Source organism: Miscanthus floridulus, chromosome 9 (genome assembly GCF_019320115.1).
Source record: "Miscanthus floridulus cultivar M001 chromosome 9, ASM1932011v1, whole genome shotgun sequence".
NCBI lineage: Eukaryota > Viridiplantae > Streptophyta > Magnoliopsida > Poales > Poaceae > Miscanthus > Miscanthus floridulus.
The window spans coordinates 140,926,288-140,951,890 of NC_089588.1; the positions used below are offsets into that span (position 1 = coordinate 140,926,288).

Genomic DNA, 25,603 nt, shown 5'->3' on the forward strand with positions numbered 1-25,603 from the left:
GGCCTTGATTTTTGGCATTATTTATAAGTGATCCATGAAAATCAGGTGCCAGCACAATCAGAAGTGGTGAGAGGAGATCCCCATGTCTCACCCCTCTTCGACAATGGAAGGTCTTCCTAGGAACACTATTAAGAAGAACCGAAGATGTTCCTGATGAACAAGTGGCTTTCATCCATTGTAACCAGAGTTGCCCAAAACACTTATGCTACATAATTAGCAACATGGCTTGTTCAACTTTACCAAAAGCCTTCTCAAAATCCAATTTAAGAATGATGTGCTCTTTTCTAGAATGACGACACATATGCAGATATTCAAAGGACCAGGCAATGCAATCCTGAATGGTGAGGTTTTTAATGGAGCCATACTAGTTTCTATGCACTATGGATGTGATGACTGTCTGTAGATGGTTGGCTAGAAGCTTTGTAATCAACTTGATGGACATATTGAGTAAAGAAATTGGCCGAATATCACCCACTTTTATGGCATTCTGCTTCTTAGGAATCAAAGTAATATAAGATCCATTAATACTGCTTAAGGAAAGCTCCATCCTGTGAAAAGACGAGTAGAGAAGATAGAAATCTTGTTTGATAATGGGCAAACATTTTCTGAAGAAATCTGTATTAAAACCGCTAGGGCTTCGAGATTTGTCAGAAGGCATGTTTTTAACCACATTATCAATCTCCCGTGTAGAGAAGGGAGCCTCTAGAAAATATAGATTGGCATCACTTGAAAGAAAATTAGCCATGTTAAAATACATGCAATGGAAATCACTGTCACCAAGTCTTTCTTTGAAAGTCTGCCAAAACAAAGAAGCCTTGTCTGCATGTTCAGAGAAAACTGTGCTTGTCATCTTCAATAGTGGACACTAAGCTTCTTCTATGTTTATCGTGGCATTGACATGGAAGAATTTGGTATTGCAGTCACCAAATTTTACACATTTCACTGAGCCACACTGCTTCCAGTAAATACTCTCCTGCTTTAGGAGAGTAATAAGGTGCTGACTGAGGATATCTTTGAAATTCCATTCTTCTAAAGAAAGATCTCTATAATCTTCTACAAACTCAAGAAAACCCAAGACCATTTTAACATTATCAATCACTTGTTTAAGACTAGAAAGGTGCTTTTGCCACTACATGATTGATCCTCTTAAGTTCTTCAATTTTGCTGTAATTCTCTTAGCTATATCTTGAACAGGCCGGTCTGTTTTGCATCCTTCTGAGACCACATTTAAGAAATCATCGTGCTCAAGCCAATAATTTTCAAAACGAAACAAATTTCTGCAGGGATATTAGTACCAAAAGAGATGAGACATGGCACATGATCTGATTTTTCTATAATGCGCCATTTTACAAACGTAACATGATAAGTCAATGTCCAAGTATGAGAGGTAGAGAACCAATCAAGGCGCTCAAGTAAAGGCGAGGATTGCTTGTTTGTCCAAGTGAATTGCTGGCCACACATATAGGTAATTCAACCAGACCCAAAGAGCTAATAGCCGTGTTAAACAAGAACATCTCAAAAATGTCACCACCAGGGCGATTTTTATTATCTGGACTATGCAGCAGAATAAAATAACCCACAATAACCGATCAACACCTGTCGGCATAGTAATATGCTTGAACCAATTAAGAAAGATGCGGTTATCAGAAGCAACACAGGGTCCATAAATATTAGGGAGCAGCCAGGAAGAATTATCATAGCGCGAAGTGAACTCAACAGAGATAGAAAAGGGATTACGAAAAGCTAGAGTGCCATCCAGTCTGTCCCCTTTCCAAGTGATCAAAAGCCCCCCTGAAGCTCCTACTTAGGGAAGGAATTCAAAGCAGTCAAAAGAGTGTGGACAAATTAAAAGCTCCTGACAAATGGAAGATCAAAATGTTCACACTTTGTTTCTTGCAAACAAAGGATACCACACTAGGACTCCACAACCCTTATCCCGAATGGAGTTACACTTCTGATCAGAGTTAACACCCCTAATATTCCAACAAAGCACTTTCCAAGACATAAAGTTGTTATCTATAGCAAACAGCAATAGAGGACTGAGCAACTAGTATGTTTAAACATACAGCCAAAAGAGACACACAAAAAGCCAAGCCAGGAAGCACTAATTCGGCTTCTTCTTCTTCTTAAGCTTATTCTTGGGGCCATCCTCCCTAGGTGAGCTTTGTGTCTTCTTCTTGACAGCTTGCTTTCCTCCAGGAGCAGGAAGTTTCCCTACGGGATACGGGAGGTTTGCCGAGTGGCAGGGGCACTCGGAGAAAAACACTCGGCAACCTCTTTGCCGAGTGTTGCACTCGGCAACCAACACAGGGCAAAGATTTGTCGGCAAACATTCTTTGCCGAGTGTTTTTGTCGCGCACTCGGCAAACACTTCGCCGAGTGCCAAAAAAACACTCGGCAAACATTTTTTAAGGAAAATAAAAAAAACAAGCACAGGTCGCCACCACCGGCCGGCCACCACCACCGGCCACTCCAATGCTCGACAGCCGCACGGGCCACCACCACCGCCTAGTTGGAAGGGCGAGGCGAGGGGGGAGAGCGAGGATGAAGCAACGGAGGGTGCCGCCGCGACGAGCTGGGCACCGAGTTCACCGTCTCAGGCCCAGCCGCGGTTGATGGCAGCGAGGAGGCCTCCATGGGCACCACCCGAGTCGCCGATGATGGGAGACAGGGGCTTCCCGTGCTAGATCCGGCCGTCCCCATCGTGGATGGCGCCTGCTGCGCATCTGGCGAGACGTTGGCCATGGCTGCGCCGGCATTCGGCCCCGGTGGAGCAGGGGGGCCATGGAGGGCTTGCTGGCCAGGCAGCCGGCGTCCGAGCAGGGGCCCGCGGGGCTACCTCGGTGGAGTCAGCGGCGGGATCCGGTGCTGTTGAGGCAGCCACCGGCGGCGACCGCGCGGACGGCGGTGGCGGCGACGCATCGGTGCCCGTGCGAGCCCACGGAGGTGGGGAAAGGGAGGGGCTGGAGGTGGATCTAGGGAGGGGTGAGAGGGAAGGCGAGGAGGGGGCGGACTCCGGTAGCGGTGGCCGCGCCAGTAGTAGCGGCGGCGGCGTAGCTGCGCTCGCGCGCGCCCGGGGAGAAGGGGAAAGGGAGGAGCTGCAGGTGGATCTATGGAGGGGAGAGGAGAGAGGCGTGCGGGGAGAAGATAAGGCCCGTCGGCGGTTAAAAAAACATTTTTTCCTTTGCCGAGTGTCCTGGATCTGGGCACTCGGCAAAGTTTTTATTTTTTATTTTTTTCTTCTCCTTCTTTACCAAAAAAAATATTTTTTTTACTTTACTAAGTGTTCTAGATCTGGGCACTCGGCAAAAAAAAATTATTTTTTTTTCTTCTCCATCTTTCCTAGAAAAAAGATTTTTCTTTCTTCGCCGAGTGTCCTGGATTTGGGCACTCAACAAAGTTTTTTTTTCATTTTTTTCTTCTCCTTCTTTCCCAGAAAAAAGATTTTTACAGGTTTGCTGAGTGTTAAAAAAAACACTCGGCAAACCCTATCTTTGCCGAGTGTTTTTTTTACACTCGGCAAACCTCCTGTTTACCGAGTGTTTTTTTTTGCCGAGTGTTTTCAGCGCAGCACTCGGCAAAGATCTTGTTTGCCGAGTGCCCGAGATAATACACTCGGCAAATATAAAAACACTCGGCAAATTTGACATTTCCGGTAGTGTTTCCCTTTGGCAGTAAGCTTGGCACCAGTCAGATTTGAAGTGGTGACCTCGCAAAAAGCAGCACCCAAGTTTTTTATGATTGGAAGAGGAACTGATGGATGGACATATTGCATGGCAGGCAAGATTTTTCATGACATCTGTTGCCTTTGAAGCCTTTGGTACTACAGTGGACGATCTTGTGCAGGATGTTAGCTTAGAGGCCCATGGAGTCCTCGAGTGCCCTGAGCAGCTAGGTGCTCTCACTACCTCCTGGCTCCTCGTAGTTCGCATGTTTGAGATGCACGATTGTGTTTTGAAAGTCCTTATACCCTGCAAAAAACTTTGTATTGCAAGGACAAGTCTTGCTTGTTCATTGAAATTTGCTTATACAATGTAAATTTGTTTGAAAAATGAAACTTATGGTTATATAAAAGTTTGGATCATTTGAACTATAGAAACTTTCACGTTTAATCATAAAATCCTTTAATTAATGGGCTACAAATTAACTAAGACTGGAAAATGAAGCGCCATTTTGTCTGTTTGTAGCTGCATAACGCTTTTTTCCAAAGATGAAAAAGGGTAAAAGTGGGACCTTGGGACATGGACGAGAGAGGACATGATGGCCCATCGGCATGTGAAAAACTACCTGAACGGAGGCACCACCTAAGCACGCACGCTTGGGAGAAAAAAATAAGCCCAGGAGGTGGGCCTGCTCACCCGCCAGCACGAGCATCTTGTCATCCCACCTCCCACGCTCGCTAGCGTCTTTCTTTCCCGTAGTTTATCGCGGTGCAGCATGATCCTGCACGTATATGCCACACTGCTTCACTTCTATCTCCCTCAAGGAAGCGCATGCATGTGCACAGATGAGCGGTGGAGCATGCATGTACAAGTGAGTGACCCGTGACAAACATTAAATTAATAATTTGACATTTGGATGTCGTCTTTTCTTTCCGTAAAAAATAAGTTTAGTATAACAGAGCCAGCCTCTGTTTTTATCTCGCGGCGCCCAGCGGTCCAGGCCATCAAGATCAAATTAAACGGCAGCGCTGTCCCCAGTGGACACGGCAGAGTCAAAGGTGAGGTCCAGGCCACCGGAGGGCTGGATTGGCCTCATCTGCGGAAGGAGACGACAAGATCGCTCTCGCTGCCGTCCGGGGGGGATCGGACAAGTGCTGGATTGTGTCGTCAACTATTTCCATAATATATTTCTTTCTCTGAAAATTAAATCATTTTCCTAGGTATTATTCCATCAAGCAACTAGCTAGTACTTGCATCTCGTGGCGACATCAGAGATGGTGGCGGTGGCGACATCAGAGATGGTAGCGGCGGTGTTGGCTGCGCTGGCGCTTCCTCGACGATCTTCGCGACTCTCGTGGTGTACCCGGCGCCTGCGGCCGAGGCTAACGTGCCAATGTTGACGAACGACGCCATGTGGAGCTTCTTCGTGAAGCCTCTGGGTCTGAGCTGCCCTCGGCTCCCGCCGGCGCGAGGTGGCCCGCAGGACGTGATGTCGTCGATGGCAAACAGCAGCGGCGCGGACGTCGACGTGAGGGCCAGCACCAGCTTGTCGATGAGCTCAACGGTCTTGGCCGCATTCTGCCGCCCTGCCACTTCCAGGTAGATGGCCACGCCCTGAAGCACCGCCGTCGGCAGGTTGGCGAGCGCCGAGTACCTGCGTGCATAGCAAGACACAGGACACACATGGCATGCGTCTTTTTCTGCCCGCCCGCATGGACGGCCGGACAACGGAGATGGACAGAAGCATGCATGCCTGGACATGGAGTCCATGCAATGCTATTACTTACTTTAACATGGAGGCCATGCAATGCTATTACTTACTTCAAGGAGCCGTAGTCGCTGTACGAGACGGTGCCGTTGGGGCTGCCATCCTCCAGGTACATGCACTGCGTCGAGGTCGCTGTCATGATCGCTGACGCCAGCGACAGGGCCACTGTCGCGATGCGGAACACGATGCTGGCCGCCTTCCACGCGCTCCGCTCGCCGGAGCTGGCCCCGCCGGCGCCGGCCATGGTGGATGGACGGATGCGCACTAGATCCACGGATCCAGAGCAGCGTAGCTAGGGTCAATAGCAGTGGAAGTGGAACCCCCGTATATCTAGGATTATCGTCACCAACCTTAAGCATCTCAACAGTAAACAAATGCGCAGCTCTAGTATGATTGCTTGATTTTGTATATCAGTATTTATCCCATTTTTATATTAATTGTCAGTGCGTTTTTATCTGCTGTGGTAGCAACGTTATCTTATGTTATTAACGGAGTAGTTGGATTTGTATATGTCCGTTCCAAATTATAAGTATCTTACTAACATATTAATTATAAGTATTTTACTAGCTTAGGGGGTGTTTGGATCCAGGGACTATAGTTTAGTCCTTATCACATCGGATATTCGAATGCTAATTAGGAGGACTAAACATGAGCTAATTCCAAAACTAAGGCCATGTTCGTTTCTCTTATAATCCGTCTTTTTCAGCTTCTTTTTTCAGCCGAAACAGTATTTTTCTCTCACAACAAATCGGACAGAACAGTGTTTTGGCTTTTCAGTGAAGTAAACGGGGCCTAATTGCAGAAACCGTGGCTAATTCGCGAGACAAAATTATTAAGCTTAATTAATCCATCATTAGCGTATGTACTGTAGCACCACATTGTCAAATCATGTACTAATTAGGCTTAATAGATTCGTCTCGCAAATTAGCCTCCATCTGTGCAATTAGTTTTGTAATTAGTCTATGTTTAATACTCTAATTAGTATCCAAATATCCGATATGATATAGACTAAAATTTAGTCCCTGGATCCAAATATCCGATTATGTTACTGTAGGTTGTTCAAATCAATCTATCCGTTCCAAATTATAAGTATTTTACAAGTATATGTGTTTATGCTTACATGTTTGTGCGTTACTGTAGATTGTTCAACTCAATCCATCCGTTCCCAATTATAAGTATTTTACTGACATACGTGTTTGTGCATTACTGTAGGTTGTTCAACTCATCTTAGGTTGTTCAACTCGTCTACGAGCTCATGCCCCAAGGGAGCCTTGACAAACACATCTATAGCACTGACAAGGTTTTAAATTGGCCCGAGAGGTAGGTACAACATGCATCCTTTCAAAAACATTATTACTCGGTTATAGTTATATCTTTTTTTCCTTCACTATTCTATCAAACCCGTACTCCTGAACGGGGTTAGAACATTAGAAGAAATAATATTTAACTCCAACAACTAATCAAATTTACTTATGTCTGCGCATAATTTCTCTCTGTATTTTTGCGAACACAAAACCCATTGGATACTTCATATTCTTTTTCTGCTTTGTCAATTTTGCAAGCTAGTACCATCAAATCCATCTTCTATTTTTGTAGTTTTTCCGGCTTTGCATCACATTACCATGTAAAATATACTCCCTCCATACCTACAAAGAAAGTCATTTAGGATATGATTGTGTTTACCAAGGAGTGATTAATTAGGGTAGAGTTATGGTAAAATTTTTCCTATTTGTCCCTAATAAATATGCCTGTGGCTGCATTCCATAGAAGAAAGTTCCTGAGTTTTACTGGCTAGTCCCGAGTCCGGTGGTGCTGTGTTCGAAACCCCGCGGACTCGAACTTTTTTGCCTGTGGCTGCTGCTGCCGAATCTTTTTTGTATGGCACTGTTGGCTCGGGCGCTGCTCGCTGTGGAGTGCTGCTGCTGCATGGCGCACACTGCATGCGTTCGTTGCCAAAATTTTTTGAAGCGCGCGCAGTTCGTTTCCAAATTTTTGTTCTTCGCTGTGAAACGTTCGCGTGGCGCGCTTTTTTTTTGCTGGCGCGCACGACGACCCGGTTTCATCGCTGCGAAACGTTTGGACTGCCTGTCTGCGCCATCTATTTAAAGGCAAGAAACGTTGCTTTCCTTCTTAGCTTCACGTTACCACTGTCCGGTGTAGATGAAGGCGTGCGGCGAGGCTGCGGTAGATGAAGGGGCGCAGCGTTTAAGGGAGGCGTGCGAACAGGCGTCGAGTGAAACGAAGCGGCCACGATTACTGCCACTGTGCACGCTCGCGGAACGATAAACATGCGCGGAACGACGGACTCCGTGATTAATGCAGGGGCAAACGCGTCCATAACCACGACCACGCGGCCAAGACGATAAACTTTGCGAAATCGGTGGTGTGAGCCAGGACGACTTTCTTTGTAGGTACGGAGGGAGTATGTACTATGTCTAAATACACAGTAAAAATTATGTATACAGAGTGAGTACAAGCTGTAAGACTAATGGATTGATGTTTCATAATTTTGTGAGGATTTGTAGGATTTATCATTTTTTAAGCGTGTCTTGTGATTATTAATATGTAAGGTGGTTCATAATTAATAGTAGGAAGATCATGTATGAATGCATTCGGTGTTATTAAAGCTACAAATTAATTAACTTCGTGGTCTATAAATCAAATACTAGGTACAAGATTATTCTGGGATTGGGATCAGCACTGCACTACCTCCATCGGGACTGGGATCAGCGTGTTGTGCACGGTGACATAATACCGAGCAATATCATGCTTGACTCGTCCTACAACGCCAAGCTGGGAGACTTCGGTCTCGCCCGCCTCAGCGACCATGGCACCCGCCCACAGACGACGGACCTCGTCAAGGGCACCATGGGGTACATCGATCCGGAGTTCATCAACACGCACCACCGGAGCACCGAGTCAGACATCTACAGCTTCGGCGTCGTCCTGCTGGAGATCGTCTCCGGCCGGCCACCTGTGGACCGCAAGGATCCATCTTTCTCGCTGCTCAAGTGGGTATAGACCCTGTACTGCCAGGCCGTCGGCCGCGTCCTGCATGCCGCTGACGCGCGGCTGCGGGGAGACGAAGCTCACGACCAGCAGATAGAGCGCGCTCTGCTCGTGGGGCTCTGGTGCGCGCACCGTGACCCCGGGCAGCGCCCATCCATCGCGGAGCCCATGCAGGTCCTGCAGTCCGAGGAGTGGAAGCTGCCAGCGCTCTCGTTACACATGTACAGCAAGCTGGCGACGCCACCCTCTGCTGGCATCGTTGCCTCGATGGACATCGACCCTGGTGTCTCCGGCAGCTCCTTCTCTAGCGGCATCGGCGGAGGCCGCTGGCACGACGGCAGGCTCGTCGGAGGAATCGTTTGCCAGTTTACCAGTCCTACCACCCCATGCATTCTACGTGGTAGTAATTTTTATTGTGTAGTACTGTTCAAACTTTGGACAAACAGCTGCTTGTCGCTGCTCGCAGTTAGGATCCGACATGTACTGTAATGTTCACGCTTCAGGGGTTTTCTCGTTTCCCAATATCTTTGTTTTCTACGGTTGTGCATTCTACTCAACATACGCACTGGCAGATGGAGCAATTTAATCTGCATTTTACTATACTTGTGTACATATATTTAATTAGGGACTGCTGGAAGTAGGCTCGCAATCTTTTGGGTACCAATGTCACCAACTCACCATTGCATCTGACTAATATACTACTCGTGTTCTAAATTATAAGATATTTTGTTCTTCTACAGTTCAATATGCATAGGTTTTACTATGTACAAAAATCAAAAAGTCCCCTAATTTGGAATAATGGAGGGAGTATCTGTTGGGATAGCTAAATCCCTATGAGCGCGCTCCTGCTTAGTTCAGACAGGTGAAGGCCTCTGCACCGGCGAGCAGCACAAACACGAATATCGAGGCAAAAGATCTCTTGGTTGGTGAGCCAATTGATCTTTCTCTTCCTCAGGGTTGGAGTCCCCTTTTTAAGAGTACGGTTACACACACTTACTTGTACTTTTCTGCCCCCAGCCAGTTATCACATATTCCTGCATATTTCCCTATTTACAGAGTTCAACACGCCAGGGGCGCTAGTGACTTTTACACATGAAACCGACTTGTTACATGGGCCCTTGTCGAGTCATGGTGTCGGCCCGCTGGGCTGTTCGAGGTGGCACAAATGCCTTCGATACGAGGGTCGTCTTGTTGCCCAATCGGTGCCGTCTGCCGAAGGTCTCCCGGCTCGATCGGCTGCCGCCTTTGGTCACCTACATTAGTTACATTAGTTAGTAGCCTCATGAAATTCAGCCATCATCAGCCAGCAGTTTTTGTCAGTTATTAGGCTTCGCCAGTCAGCGGTCTTCGTCAGTTATTAGCCATCATCAGTTAGTGGCTTATTGGGGCTCTGGTGCGCGCACCGAGACCCCGGGCACACGCATCCATCACGGAGGCCATGCTGGTCCTGCAGTCCTAGGAGTGGAAGCTGCCGGCGCTCTCGTTACACATGTACAGCAAGCTGGCGACCCCACCATCTGCTGGCATCGTTGCCTCGACGGGCGTCGACTCTGGTGTCTCCCGCAGCTCCTCTAGCGGCGTCCGTTCGGCGGAGGCCACTGGCACGAGGGCAGGATCGTCGGAGGAATCGTCTGCCAGTTTACCGGTCGTACCACCCCATTCTACGTGGTAGTAATTATTAACGTATACTGTTCAAACTTTATTAAACAAACTGCTGCTTGTCGCTGCTCCCAGTTAGGATCCTACATGTACTGTAATGTTCTGAGATTTTCTCGTTTCCCAATATCTTTGTTCTCTACGATTGTGCATTCTACTGCTCAACATATACGTACTGGCAGATGAAAAGTTTCAGCTCCGTTTTACTACTTGTGTGCATATATTTAGTTATAGGGATTGCTGGAAGTAGTAGGCTCGCACTTTTTTGGGTACCTAAAGCTGGTGGATCCATGCAATCTCTAGTTTATGGTAGCACGTACGAACTCATGGGTCTGGTTTGTGTCGCCCGTCCGGCTGATGAATTGTGGAGACGCTTCCACGAATAGTCTCAGTGCTAGTCGTTGCACCACTTGGCATTTATGTTTCAACCATTAATTCGACAAATGTAACGTCTCGCTGGAACATTTATTCTTGACCAAAAATGACAAAGTAATTACACAAATTAACTAGAGTTGATGTGAGACAAGTTGGCCAAAAAAATCATGGAAGATGGTCCCAAACTCAGCATCCAGGGCAAGATGATTTCAAATAAAAAAATTGTCAACTACAAAATTTCATAACTTTTTGAGATCTACATCTTTCGTTTTTTCTATTTGTCCATCAAGGTCATTTAAAAAATTCAAATTTTGAATTTTTGGAAATTCAAACGTAATTTTGCTTGATAAGAGGAATTCAAATCAAAAAGTTGTCAATTACAGAGTTTCATAATTTTTTGGGATCTACAACTTTTATTTTGGTAGTTTCTCCATCTAAGGTCATTTATAAAATTTGAATTTCAAATTTTAGAAATTGAAACGTAGTTTTTGTTAACAAGATGATTTCAAATCAAAAAGTTATCAACTACAGAGTTTCATAACTTTTATAGATCTACAACTTTTATTTTGATCATTTAATTATTTATTTATCCGATATAGTGGTAGTAATCTTATTCACAAATGTAACATTTGTAAACAATGTTATTATCACTTTATCGGATGAAGAAATGACCAAAATAAAAGTTATAGATTTTGATAAGTTCTATAACTTCTATGTTCATGACTTTTTCTGCTGAAATCATTTAGTGTTCTAAAATGACGTTTGAAGTTGCCATTTTTTTAAATTTAAAATTCAAATAGATAAAACACAGTCACATGAAAAGATGGATAAAATAATAGCCGTAAGACCACAATAAATTAATAGAGCATGATTTTTGAAATTTTTAGGAAGAAAATCATCAAATTTGAAGTTAGTACGAGGAAGAAAGACTAGTTACTTATTTTTGGCAGAGATTAAAAAAAGAAATTAAAGTTCTTCGATAATTTCAAAATTTAATTTCAAACAGTATTTTGAAGTAGTAAATGACTTCAAATGAAAAAGCTGTCAATTACAAAGTTGCATAACTTTTCGAGATCTACAACTTTTATTTTGGGCGTTTCTCTATCCGAGGTCATTTGAAAAATTCAAATTTTAAATTTTAAAAATCAAACGTAATTTTCGTTAAATAAATGATTTCAAATAAAAATATTTCGACATCCAAACGATCTCAAATTTAAAAAGTTTGAACTAGTTGTAGATCTCGTCGAGTACTACAACTTTAATATAAAGTTCATCTTCATCGAACATCACATGAGAAACTTATGAAGTTTTCATGCTGCATATCACTGTTGGTTCAAGTCATGAACCGACAGTGATAGTATCAGTGTTGGTTCTTGACCAAAACCGACAGTGATGACCCAATATCACTACCGTTTCTTAGCTAAAACCGACAGTGAAGACCCAAATATTAGTGTCGTTTGGTCCTAACACCGCCGGTTTTAGCGAAAAGCCGGCAGTGATGGGTTATCACTGTCAGTTTCTTAAAATCCGGTAGTGATGAGACCGGCAGTGATGTTCAATTCTGTAGGAGTACCGCAAGTGCTTCCTCCCTCTCGCTCCCTTGGGTGATCATCTTGTTCAATGCTGACCTCTCGGCAGCTTGTTCAGGATGGTTCGCATGTGTTGTATGGTCCAAACTTCTCTTAATGAAATTCATGCAAAGGTGCGTTCTTGAAAAAAAAACATTTTGGAAACACCATATGATATAATTTGGATATATTTTTAATTAGACCAAAGTTTGATAAATTTTGACATCTATTTAACAGAATTTGAATATATTTTTAATTGGACCAAAGTTTGATAAATTTTGACATTTAATTAATAGAATTTGCATATATTTCAAATGTGGCCAAACTTTGAAAATTCTCAGCTTCATTTTTTTGCGAGACCAAAAAACAGGATTTCAATCTTCACTCTCCCAAACTTGATAATAACATGCTTCCAACCGCCTGATCCATTGTCATCCAATATCAAATAGCCTCTAGATCAGAATCTGGTGGTTGCCCAATGTCGTCCTGCAACTCATCCACTGCACAAGCGCTAGTAGCTGTTATTTCTGATATCATTTCAAATCGCGCAAAATCACGAAACTAAAATAGATGGACTTGACATGTGAGTGAACCACTAATTAAAGCTTTTAGATGCGTGCTGCTGTCATCGCACTGTGCAAGCAACCACCAATGCCTGCAGCCACTTAGCTGCCACATGCCGAGCACACTCCTAGCCGCACCAGATACCGCCGGCAGCCACCGGGCCTGGGTAGCGGCACCCTTGGCCTTGCAGTTTTGCCAAAGTGTCACCACCGCATACGAGCATGCCCCATGTGATTCACAACAGCCCTGTTGAAAGGACCATAAGATGGCTGGAGGCGGTGAATAGACTAAAAATTCCTTCAAGGCACAATTAAAACTAGGCAAATAGTTTACTACAAAAGGTGACCCTAGTAAGCACAATGAACCTAGCCTAATAACTAATGCAAGCCTCCTACACACATCTAGTTAACAAAGTGCCCAAGCAACAAGCAATGCACTAAGCACTAGGAACTACTACCTCCATTCCATTTTATAAGGCGCACATGGATATCAAGATTCAAACTTCAAAAACTCTAACTAATAATTTAGCTAACAATGTTTAACTATTATAATACAAACTTGCTACATTAGATTTGTAAGCAATTGTAATATCTAATAATCATAGGTTTATTAGCATAAACCATATAATGTAAAGTAAATGAATAGTCAAACTATAATTTAGGACATCATGCCATTCTAACCTGCGCGTTATAAAATAGAATGGAGGGAGTACAAGCTAAGGAGCATAGGCAAAAGCCAAACATCGAGCAAGGACTAGATCTCCTCGGCTACACTAGCTAGAACTACCAAAAGGTAAACAAGATGGATCAACTAAACTACTCAACTAGAGTTAGACAAGAATAATTACTTGACCAAGTTAGCAATTGGAACAAGCACAAGGCAACAAGCAAGCCAGCTAAACAACTACACAAGCACATGATACACAAAGTAAAGGAGCAAGTGTAGGGATGCAAACCAAGGGGAACAAGTAGACATGAGTAATATTGTATGAGGTTTAGTTGGTCGCTGGCAACCTACTCCACATTGAGGTAGTCCAAGGATCTCTACTCCTCCACAAGCCCTCAAGCTTGAACCCAATATGGGTTCTTGCCAATGAGCCGATCGATCAACAAGGCGCTCCACAAGCCTTGATTCCACTAGAGTTGCTCTTCATGATCAACCTCGGGGATGAGCACAAGAGCCCCTCACAATTGATACCCGGGGCCACCCACAGTCTCCAATTTGGGTGCTTCTTGGATCCTCTGCTGGTCTCAGGCCGCCTAGGTGGCGGCAACCAACAAGACTACCAAATCAGTGACTCAAGTGTGTGAATGTGAGTGGAGTATGTTCCTGAGCTCTAAGCAGAATGTATGCTTATCAACCAAGGGTGCCAAGAAATCTAAAATGGCCGAGCAAACCTCTATTTATAGAGCCACTCAACAACTAGCAATTACCTCACTTAACAGCACAAAAAACGTACTCACCAATAAAAACTTTGGTGACCAATGGAGAGACCTCACCGGAGGATTCCAACGGCTAGTTAATGTCTAGTTTTAAACAGGAAAATAGCGATTAGCACGCCATTAACATAGCCATTAGTTAGTGTTATGGGACATTCAGTTTTTTTTCACACTAAGGCTCTGACAACATTTAGTTGTTTTGCTTTTTGTTCGATCCAACAATTCCTCTAGGCCACTACTGGGCTTTTCTCGGGTAGTTTAATCGTTATTGGGCCCAACAAACTCTTTTCCAGCTGTAGCAAGAGGGTAGGCTGCCCAACAAAAACAAACTTGCAGGTCAAGCACACCATCGATCGAGGAGAATACCGAGCGCAGTTTAATTAATTTATTTATTAACAGAAGCAACTTAGAAGCAGAGTCAGCCCAGAAGGAGGACTTGCAAACGAGAGGTGTGGTGCCTATAACTTCCTCTCTTCCTCTCGTGCATATAGCCAAAGACTAAAGGACGAGCGAAGTATGGGAGTCATGCAACTTTCTGATCTAAGGCTTTCAGTTTCTGAAACAGAGATGAAACTGAAACCCAGTATATATGCATATAGGTGCCGTGTTATAGCAAATGTTGATGTGTACGATTCCGAAGAAACAACTATATGGAGCCACTGCAAGAGGTATCCAGAGAACAGAAACAGCGCCCCAGTTTGTACCTAGAAACAGAGTTCACCCACCTGCATGCGAACTAGACAACACAGGAATACATCATGTATTATTCCATCTTAAATACACGACAAAAGCAGAAAATACTAGGCAACTGTAACACACAAACAGAGCCTACTCATCAAAAGTGGGCTTTTGTTGTATCTCGTTATGACTTTTCAAGATAGGATGTAAATCTAAGTAAGCCAGAACGACTTACAATTTGGAACAGGCCGGGGTTTGTTTTTATGGGTGTTGTATGGGTGTGTGGTTGGGGTGTTGTATTGAACTTCTGTTCTTAATTCCTTTTCTTTCAAAAACAATACCATTTGGAATGGAGAGAGAAAATCATAATTAAGCCATATTAATTTCACAATTTGAATTAGGATCGATCTGCAGAAAAGATTTAGAGAATCTCTTAAGCATTCCAATGAGATATATGAGATGTTGAGTACATCTACACTTAAGTTTGGTTTAGTGGATTGCTATTGTTATGTCACTTGCAAAGTTTAAGTATAGGTTATTAGGGTGTGTTTTTTTTTTTTTGCCATCATAGCTGTCAAAACTGCCCCCCAGCTGAGCCGGACGCTAGGGCCAAGCTGCCGTCCATTGACCACACTTAGCCCACATCCATTCCAGTGGCGAAGCCAGGATAAAATGTTGTTAGGGTTGGTCAAAATACACAGTGCTAACTTTTAATTTGTATTAATATAATTTTATAGACAATATTAATATTCAACAATATAATATTATGGATAATAATTTGTAAGCTTGCATATTATCAATATAAATATTATTTTCATGACCAAGATCCTTCACTTGTGTTAAATTGAAATCAACACTACGATATGACTTAGCCAACTCTATTGAACTCTAAATTTTTATATCACAAAATAATTTTTCTTGGGATTGAAAGCAGTGATACTAAGAGCAAGTATAATAAATGGTTGTAGGTGATATGTATGCTGAGGTGGAGGAGAGAGAAGGGAAGCGGGCTGTATTATTCGCCTTGTTCTGAGAGATGATGTTAGTTTTGATTTCTTTATTTATTAAAAAATATTTATAATAATTGATCTGATTCCCTTCTCCCAATGGATGAAGCTAGTTTCCTTTATGAAGAAACAAAATATGATGTGATGTTGTTTGGTGTTTGCTTCTATTTTATATAAATTATAACTGAAAAACGGAAAAAGATAAATGTATCCTTATTTATCAGTTGGGGATTAGGGAAACTCTAAACATCAACAAAAGAAATATGATGACTTCTCAAACATAAGGAACAAATTGGGAACTGGTGAATTCTACAAATCCTGAATAGGATCCTTCTTCGTCAATTGAATATAGGATCTTTCTTCGTCAATTGCAGTTGAAGAATTGGGATTTGGTCTTTTGGGTTACCATATCTAGGTGCTTGGTAGAGTAGACGAAGCCTCCTTGCAGTAGTTGCCAGGAGCCCAGGATGATGGATGAGGCTATGAGCGTTGCGCCGCCGACTAACAGCGTGATGAGAACGACGAGCGATATGCTGGTGCTGCACGTCCACGAAAGCACGAAGCGGACTATTGCCTACTGGGCTGGGCTTTCCTATTGCCCTTGATACTGGCGGCTTGCGTAAATGCGTAGATGTGTTGCAAGGTTGGCCGGCTGGGCCCTGCCACGCTAGGCTGCTGCTGTCCACCTTTGGGGGGTGTTAGGTTCATAACTAATTTTTAGTCCCTGTGTTATCGGACGTTCGGACACTAATTAGGAGGACTAAACGTAAGTGAATTAGAAAACTAATTGCAAAGATGGAGACTAATTTGCGAGACGAATCTATTAAGCCTAGTTAGGCCATGATTTGACAATATGGTACTATAGTAAACATGTGCTAATAATGGGTTAACTAGGCTGAATAGATTTGTCCCACAAATTAGTCTCCATCTGTGCAATTAGTTTTATAATTACATGTTTAGTGCTCATAATTAGCGTCCGAACATCCGATAGGGACTAAAGTTTAGCCAGGGGTACAAACACTCCCTTAGGCCTGCGATTTACCTTTACCGGGGTCAAACATTTTTTTTTTGCCGGGGTCTATGCTGACCAAAAATCGCACGCTACCTGCATCGGTCGCCGAGTAGAGACCCCGACACCGTAACGTAGCTTCGCCACTGATCCATTCAGTCGTCTTGGTGTGTGCTACCCATATAACACACATCTCTACAGCCTTCGTCCAGGATCAATTGCAATAGACAAGACGTTACATGGTTCACCACTGGTTCAGATCACACTTAAAGAAAGGTAAGGTAATTAAGTTTACAACCCATTTGGTTCTCAATTTTGTTCATAACACCGCATCTTACTATTACTAATTGGAGGCCTTAAAGGAGCCTTCACGTTAATTCTCACCAGACGCGCTAAAAAAAAGATAAATGCTAGAAATTCTCACATTAATCAGAAACATCCAGCCATTAAACTATAGACTCTGTCAATCGGTAACCATTAGATCTACTTTATTTTCTAGAAAATTACCCACATTTGTCATTATTATTATAGATTAAAAGAAGAAGAAAAGAAATCCATTATTTTAAAATCTACGTATAGCAAGTATTTTCCCTACCATGATCGAGCCGGAAGGGATCGTCGCGGGGTATCCATTCACCTACCTGAGGAGATGTTCCAACGGAGGAGGTAAAAATAGGGCGCCGCCTCCGGACGGCTCCTCGCGGCACCCACCGCCGGGCAGCTGACTTGTGGTCGCGTGGCCGAGCAAGCAAGGAGGAAGCCAACACAGCACAGGCACGTACTTCACCGGTGCCCACGCGCCGACTCCTTCGACGTCGAGGCGCTCGATGTCCCCAGCGTGTACCGGCACTAGGTCCGCTAGCTCTCCACCCACTCCCAGTTTCTTTGTTGAACTGCTTGTGGCTCTCAGTGACGGGGAGGTCTTCGTGGTGTTAGCCTGTGTCAGGCTTCGCCGTGCGGTTTCCGGTTGATTGCTTCCTGGCGACCTGGCCGCGACGCGGGATCCAGCAATGTTTTTGTGTCAGGCGACTCTGATTTCACCGTATCGCTTGCTTGCATAATGAAATTGTACTGTGGTGATGAGGGGACTTGTAGGTTCCGAGTAGATCACCATGAATGAATGTTTGAGGGTGCTTATTGTGGCCTGTAGTGATCACCATGTATAAAATCTTATAATATATAGGTGCTAATTTTACTTGCTAAACGAAAGCAAATTCAATAACATATTTTTAATTTAACATGTCTGATAATTATCGAGGAACAATGTAGATTAGGCAATATATTTATAGATTTATGATAATTATCGAGGAATAATGTAGATTAAAAAAACAATATATTCGTTTTCTTTTCTCACCCATGACAAATGTTTTTTGGTAACATTCTAAAATTCTAACACCTAAATTAGAAGAAAAATATGACTATATGGGTATAAAGTACTAGAAGTCTGGAATACTATACAAATAATTAATTTGGATTAAAAATAAAAAGAAAAAAATACCTTGGACCTAAACAACTGATCGGTGATCGCAATTTATAAGAAGCCCACAATCAAGATGTCGTCGTCGTGGAGCCCTGCCTGGTCGCCGTCCTCGTGCGCCATGTCTATGTCTCCGGTAGTCTAGCTCTTCGCGGTGGCGCGACTCGCCAGCTCCGCGTGTGTAAGGCGCACGTCGCGAACTCACGATCAGAGTGTGTTGTGTGTAGTGTGACTCCTCGTCTTCTCTCTATCTGAGGGCCGTGGGGAAAGGAAATTAGGAAAGAAATGACAATGTTGTCTTTTTGGACCGCCTGACCAGTTTTACGTCTTTCTTCTCATTAGTTTGCTAATGCCTAATGGACTATAGGACCTGCAGGTTTGTATACCTGAGCTTGGGCCCCTCCTCTGCTTGGGCCCTTGGCCATCGCACCTGATGCCCTACCCCTAGGGCCGGCACTGGCCCCAGCCACTAACAAAAATACCCTAAAATCCAGGCATGAAGAAAATTTATCAACTGCTAAACGAAGTGACTATTTCCACCCACCACTTAGCATACGCATGGAGGAAGCCGGCGTCCAGCCATGCACCGACCACTGACGTTCGATATAGCCGCATCGAGGGGACGGAAGGACGGGCGTGTGCTAGCGTCATGGGGACGACATGCATGGAGATCTACGTGGAGAAAGGGAAGGAGGGAACACGCAGGCCCGGTGCCACGGCATCCGGCAACCACGACATATACATTAACGCTGGCACCGGCCGCACCTGTAGACTAAAGGTATGGCCATCTTACTAGATCCCATAATTATAATTTAATTTGTCTCATGCGACGTACATGATATGATACTTATTGACCATTAGGTATAATTTTCATTTTAATTTTAATGTCCTTGGATTACTTCACACAAATAACTTTTGATATACAGCCTGTTCGGGAGGCCGTATCGTATCGTGGATTATTTACTGCTGGCTGGTTTGGTGTGAGAGAAAAATACTGTTCCCGGCTGAAAATTTACGATCGTTTACGAGCAAGCGAACAGGCTGATAATCCTTATTCAGCATTAGGTATAATTTTTTTATTAACTTAATAATAATGTTTTTTTGAACTGTCGGCGGGGGAGTCCCTACCTATTTTTTGTTTTTTTAACCCAACCCAGAAATTTGTGCCATGGGGATTCGAACCTAGCCTCTTGTGTGCTACTGAGGAGCTCCAACTACTAGGCTGGAGGACCGTTTGCAACTTAATAATAAGGTCACTGAATTACCTCAAATTAAATGCTAATGTTGCTAAAAAATTAGGGGACCATGATTCGTGGAGTTTTCAATAAAGCCTATATGGAAAAATTCAAACCGCCACAATTGGAAAAGATAATTAAACTAATCCAATAATAATTTTTATAGATTATGCATCTCTATCATTATGAAAGATAATGCTCTGACGCCTAAGTTTGCATTCAAATTACCCATAAATGGCATTATGAAAGATAATGTAAAGTAATATATACCTATATAATTTGTACCTAAATTATCCACCTCTCAACCATTATAAAAAATTAACAAAACTCTCTCAAAACTACATGTAAATGCTAATATAAGCTATTACAACTAATTCAACATCCATAAGTTAAAACTTACATTAGTATAAATAATTATTTTTATAGGGTTATCAAGCGTGGAAATATATCCTTAGCAAACCACGTAGTAATGACACTTACAGCTCACTTTTAGTTATATTAACACTCATGACGATAGATTTTGTAAGTTGTGTTGAAAAAAGTTTAAACATTTTGATCGAAATATTATGTCATATGAATATTAGTAACTTAATTTTAAAAATAATTGGTATAATAAAACAATACTAATAGGATACAATAAATTCAACATCTTGAGTACCAAGGTGCATGCTGAAACAACTATTTATGACATTGTCAAAACTAAGAGGGTAGCCTAGGACCTAGAATATTCTTTTATAAAATAAAACACAAAAATTTTGAATAAACCATACCAATAAGCATTAGAATTTCAGATTAATACATGTAAAAAAAATAATACAACAACTAGATCAAAAGCTAAATGTTAAAGGGTAGATTTTCATGATATCACATAAAGGGATGGAATAAGAGTTTATATACTTTAAGTTTATTTATGTTTCAACTAAATACATATGGTGCTAAAAAAAGATTAGTCATACAAATTGTTACTCACGAAAATAGTAGAAATAAAAAAGGTAGATCTAAAATTCTTACAAAAATCTAAAATATTTTGCCATCAATTTGGTAGACTATAATCAACATTGTAAATAATAGCTATTGTATCTAAGGAATTAATAAGCTTAAAATTTGGGGAAAAGAATAAAAAATTAGGTTTATGTCGTCAAAATAGACACTGTAGCTAAAACTATCATAGTTTAAGCAAATGTTTCAACTAAATGTATATTGGAGATACACAGAGGTGCTATGTAAAGAAAAAAACTATGGATATGAATGAAAAAACATATAAATCAATATTTGATTGATTATCACAATTGAATATAGACTATAGAGTACCTATTACAGCTATTATTTTAGAATATTAGTGAAGAGAAAAAGATATTTAATATATGTAATTCTTATTAGTTAGTGTCGCATAAGATTCTAGCCCATGCGAAAGCACGGGTTGGTGAACTAGTTCAGAGTCTAGTAGAAGTCTTAACATAACATAAGATAAGAGAGAGAGGAGATAAGAGAGACAGAGTAAAAAAGAGAACTTGCTACACCTCTGATGAGTGGGTCCCATGTGTTGGTGTATCTATATCTATATAACCTATATAGATGGAACCCACTAAGGTTCATGAACTTCTATTTCTCTGCAACCACGTTGATCCACGTCATCTCTGTTATTCTTCACCGTTGGATCATAAGCTTTCACTTTCATCTATCCGTCCATGCGAGATGCCGCCATCCAGTCAGTCTTTATGTTGTAAACTGTCATCCACTAGCTATTAAGGTGATGATCCATCATGCAGCACGAGATGCCGCCATTCAGTCTGTCTTTATGTTGGAAACTGTCATCCAAGTCATGTCTTGATTCCTGAGTGATCGAAGGCAAAGAGACGACACCACTATCATCCACTAGCCATGCGAGCCACCAACCGGGACTAAAGGTATCTCTCGTCCCGAGCGCAAAAAATGTCGGGACTAGAGCCCATTTTGATCAAGGATCAAAGGTCTATTATCTACCAGTGATGTCTGATACTTCAATTCCATCCCTCCGTATCCCAAGTCATCGAAATCAAAGAGACAGCACCCCTTCTCTCTTTGTCCGTTCCCACTTATACATACAGCTCTACGGCAACAACGCTAATCTTGCCTCTTGGCTCTCGGCCGATCCTGCATTCAAGGCGCTACGTCCATGGACGACTGTCTTCACGGAGATCGCTCCTTTTCTTTATTCCCTCTGTACCCATGCAGACATGCATAGGCAGCATAGTGTAGTATTTGTTGATCACCCAGTTCTGCTCATCTAGGCTCAGCTTGTTTCAGCACAAAAACCAGCCGAAATCCCACCAGCAGAACTCGCTCGATATATTTATTCGAGAAGCTATCTTGTGCTGCTATGATCATGGATAAGCCATTTCCTTCTTATTTTTGGTACAGATGGTGCACACCGTCCTAACAGGCTAACACAGGGATATAGACTTCAATTCCAAAGTCAAGAGTGCGATACACCTATCCTATCTCGCTGAAGATCTGGATTTTCTGGAGCTTTCCCCCGGATGACCACGGAGGGGATCATGGAGGAGAGCACGATCCCGCCGCCTAGACCAACACGCTGGTGATCTCTAGGCCTGCCCCACTGGTGATCGCTATGATCCCGACGTCCACGCCCCGCCCACCGACTTTCCGTCGGCGGCGGCCACCACAAATCGCCGGTTAGCCAATCTTGGCGCCGTCGACCAAATAATGTTCTAAAACCCTAATTCCCCACTAAGGTCTATGCGCTGCTTAGGTTATAGTGTTTGGGATCGTGTGGTGTCTGCACCGTTCCTGTTGTGGATCACCTTTGTTGTTCCTCTCCTTCCAGTTCTGAACCAATGGCGGAGGCAGGAGGAGGAAAGAAGGGGGCGCAGGATTTCACGCCTGGCCCGAGTGTGATGGATCTACTGAGCAAACTCAACCTCACAGAGGAAGAGGGAGCTGTTGCCGATTTCAGTGATGATGAAGATGATTGTAGGTATTTATGAGTGCAAATAAGAAAATAAGAATTCTGCAAGCGCACATAATAGCACTTTACCGGAAGTATTCTAAGTATCGTTATTTATATTTTACCACAGGGAGGAATGATGGCAAGGGAAAGATTGACAATATATGTATTTATGATGCAATCACTAACTAAACACTTATTTTATACAAAGGTAAACCAAAAGATAGATGTCGGGGACCAATAGTAGGGTACTCGGAGAGGAGGAACTAATAACCATCAATGTTGATTCATCCGAGCGGTCAAGAGCGCGACTACACCTCTTGCTGGGCTCCGCCTTGTCCGACCACCGAGGCCATGGGCTCCGCCTTGTCTGACCCCCGAGGGTGGGCTCCACCTCGGTGGACACTGAGGTCGCGGGCTCCACCTCGCCCGACCCCCGAGGGTTGGGCTCCACCTCGTCTGACCCCCGAGGGTTGGCTTCGCCTCACCCGACGTCTGAGGGCTAGCTCCGTCTCGCCCGACGTTTGAGGGCTGGCTCCGCTTCGGCCGACCCCCGAGGGTTGGCTTCGTCTCACCTGATGTCTGAGGGCTAGCTCCGCCTCGCCCGACGTCTGAGGGCTGGCTCCGCTTCGGCTGACCCCCGAGGGTAGGCGCCACCTCGGCCGACCCCCGAGGGTTGGCTCCGCCTCGGTCGACGTCTGAGGGCTGGCTTCGCCTAGCCTAATGTCTGAGGGCTGACTCGGCCTCGACCGACGTCTGGGGGCTGGCTTCACTTCGCCCGATCCCTCGGACACGGTTCCTAACAGAAGCTCACGTTGCCGCCAACGACAACAGGCCAGAAAGTACAACCCAGGGTCAAACTTCTAGCAATGTGCAGGGAGCGGTCACGTCTCCACACGACCCGTCCCCGTGACATGTCATTTCAGGGAACTCACATCGCCCACAGTGACGAACGCGTGGTCACTATGCGGACTACTCCCTGTACGGCCACTGATCAGCATGCTGGTTCGTCGCGCCGCCCGCCGGGGCGGAGTGGGACGTTATGACCCGCTGACAACGGCAGGGCATGGCATCATCAAGCGGACAAGTGCCCGGCATGGGGCTGTCCCTATCACCAGCTGCCATGTCAGCGGAACCTGCGCAAAGGAAAAGGAAGGCCCGACGACCTTGAAGGACTCTCTCTCTCGTTCTCCTCTTTTCTCCCGTTATAACCCATACTTTCCCTTGGCCTATAAAAGGGAAAGCGGGGCACCCCACTAAGGGGCATCGAAAAAACGATCCATCGCACATCACATCGCATCAGATCAGAACCACTAGCTTCGAACCTCGAACATAGCCGAGCAACGACCCAGCTCTCGGTACCCATTCGCTCTTTCCACTAGAGACTTGGGACATGTCTCTCTCTCTCGCCCGTTTGTAACCCCTACTACAAACTTTTCAGTGCTAGTAACACGAGCAGCAGTAACGAACTGGACGTAGGGACATTCTGCCCAAACCAGTTTAAATTTCGTGTCCTCTTAGCATACCATCCGAGCCATACGTGCAATAATATAAATTTACTCGTTGGTGTTTACTCGAACCACCGACAATTGATGTATATGATAAGTATAACATTCAGAGAGAGACTCCAAAAGATAGCAATAGCTAGTCTAAGTTAAATACATGTGAGATTAATTCCTAAGTCATTCTTAATTACAAGTCATAACATAGCATCATTTTATATACTTAGCAATAGCAACAGATTATCTATACTCATATGCATAAGGGACATCTCTAAAGAGAAGCATAGCTAAATATACTATCTCCGTCGTGACCGGGTCCTACTAGTCCTACATATGGGAGATGGATCAACGAGGCTATCACACCCACGGTCTACCATACGTTCCGGCATGCAGGGTGCATCCACAGGCAAAACAATGTATAAGCACCACGCTTACACAAGGTTCGGTTACTCAACCAATTTGAATACTTAATCGAGGGCTCTGTGATCCTATGCATAATCATATTAATAACTTCGACTATACTAAGCATATAATCAAAGCATACTTCGAACTTAATAACTAAGAGCCTGATATAAATGATCAAAGTCATAATGTAAGATGAATGTATTGGATACAAGGGCTATACCAAGCCTCCAGATGACTGGATCTGGAATCCGAGCAAAAGCCCGACTCTACTTTGACCTAACTTGACTAAGCTATGCTAAAACCCTAAGTTTGTGGGAGCTCTTCTCTTCTCTGTAATGTGATCTGGACGATGCACGATGGCTTTTTGGAGGGGGTCTAGGGGGCCTTCTATAGGGGAGATGGAGTAGGGGGCAAGTCAGTGCCATGTCATCGATCCGTATCACGACTTCATCTCGTCCCTTGATTTGAACCGACATGGAAGCACGGTGGAGATTGATCCTCATAGGCGGTGGAGATTGGTCCCACAGGTCGGCCGACCTAGGGGTGGGGTCAGCTGACCCCCCTGTCAGCCACTCGCCCTGATCTTTGGCGATAAGTATTGGATAATGGTCTTGAGGCCCTTTTCAGTTGAGTCCGTCGTGGATCATCAAAATTACTTGACATATTATGGCCCAATTTGGCCTGTAGAAAGGCTAAATCATCCTGCATGCAAATCCATAACCGGAGACAAGCTGCCGAACCTGAATTCAAATACTTGGGCATCCGATATCTTAGCATAGGGCTTCTGTTCAGACAAGGAGAGAAATATTTTCATCATTGGTATGTATTCACTGTGGACGCAGAGAAATAAGAGGCGACATGGTGAAGACCAGATACCAGTCAGGATAGCTGTGCGATGGGCTGTCGATCTGGCGCATGATTTATGGGAGATTAACAAGCCAAAGGAGAAGCCTATATTGAGCACCGGTAGACCTGTTTGGCGACCACCACCTGATGGTTGGACCAAATGCAATACTGATGCAGCCTACCAGCTGGGCATCGGGCAGGGTGCAACAGGGATCATCCTGAGGAATTCCTCCGGTAACTTTGTAGGTGGCTGAGCGCGTTGGTACCAGCATGGATTGAACACCTTGATGATGGAAGCGGTGGCCTGCCGTGATGGTCTGATCTTTGCCAAGGAAAGAGCGGTGGAGAAGCTCCATCTTGAAACTGACAGCCAGGAGTTGGTCAGACTTTGGGCAAGCAGGGACTATCAACGATCCTACCTAGCGCCAATTCTCAGTGAGATCCAGGAGCTTAGTT

General features: G+C 44.0%; 2 protein-coding genes and 1 pseudogene across 2 annotated transcripts; 2 read left to right on the forward strand and 1 right to left on the reverse strand.

Moving 5' to 3' along the window:
* The first annotated feature begins 2,708 nt into the window (after positions 1-2,708).
* Positions 2,709-4,261, forward strand: LOC136481118 (predicted GPI-anchored protein 23). The gene is made up of 2 exons (XM_066478483.1): positions 2,709-3,104; positions 4,211-4,261. The coding sequence occupies exons 1-2, from the start codon at positions 2,709-2,711 to the stop codon at positions 4,259-4,261; spliced, it is 447 nt and encodes a 148-aa protein (XP_066334580.1).
* A 640-nt stretch (positions 4,262-4,901) lies between these two features.
* LOC136481119 (CASP-like protein 1U1) lies at positions 4,902-5,674 on the reverse strand. The gene is made up of 2 exons (XM_066478484.1): positions 5,484-5,674; positions 4,902-5,316 (listed from the first exon to the last, which is right to left on the reverse strand). The coding sequence occupies exons 1-2, from the start codon at positions 5,672-5,674 to the stop codon at positions 4,902-4,904; spliced, it is 606 nt and encodes a 201-aa protein (XP_066334581.1).
* A 2,522-nt stretch (positions 5,675-8,196) lies between these two features.
* On the forward strand, positions 8,197-25,401 carry LOC136481120 (L-type lectin-domain containing receptor kinase IX.1-like; annotated as a pseudogene).
* The last annotated feature ends 202 nt before the right edge of the window (positions 25,402-25,603 follow it).

What these genes read in the sequence shown, in the direction of transcription:
- LOC136481118 (XM_066478483.1), top strand. Translation starts at nt 2,709, where the DNA reads ATGGCGCCTGCTGCGCATCTGGCGAGACGTTGGCCATGGCTGCGCCGG. An exon ending in GGGAAAGGGAGGAGCTGCAG is followed by an intron (nt 3,105 to 4,210) that starts GTGGATCTATGG and finishes TTTTTTCCAAAG; the next exon opens with ATGAAAAAGGGTAAAAGTGG.
- LOC136481119 (XM_066478484.1), bottom strand. Translation starts at nt 5,674, where the DNA reads ATGGCCGGCGCCGGCGGGGCCAGCTCCGGCGAGCGGAGCGCGTGGAAG. An exon ending in AGCGACTACGGCTCCTTGAA is followed by an intron (nt 5,317 to 5,483) that starts GTAAGTAATAGC and finishes CTATGCACGCAG; the next exon opens with GTACTCGGCGCTCGCCAACC.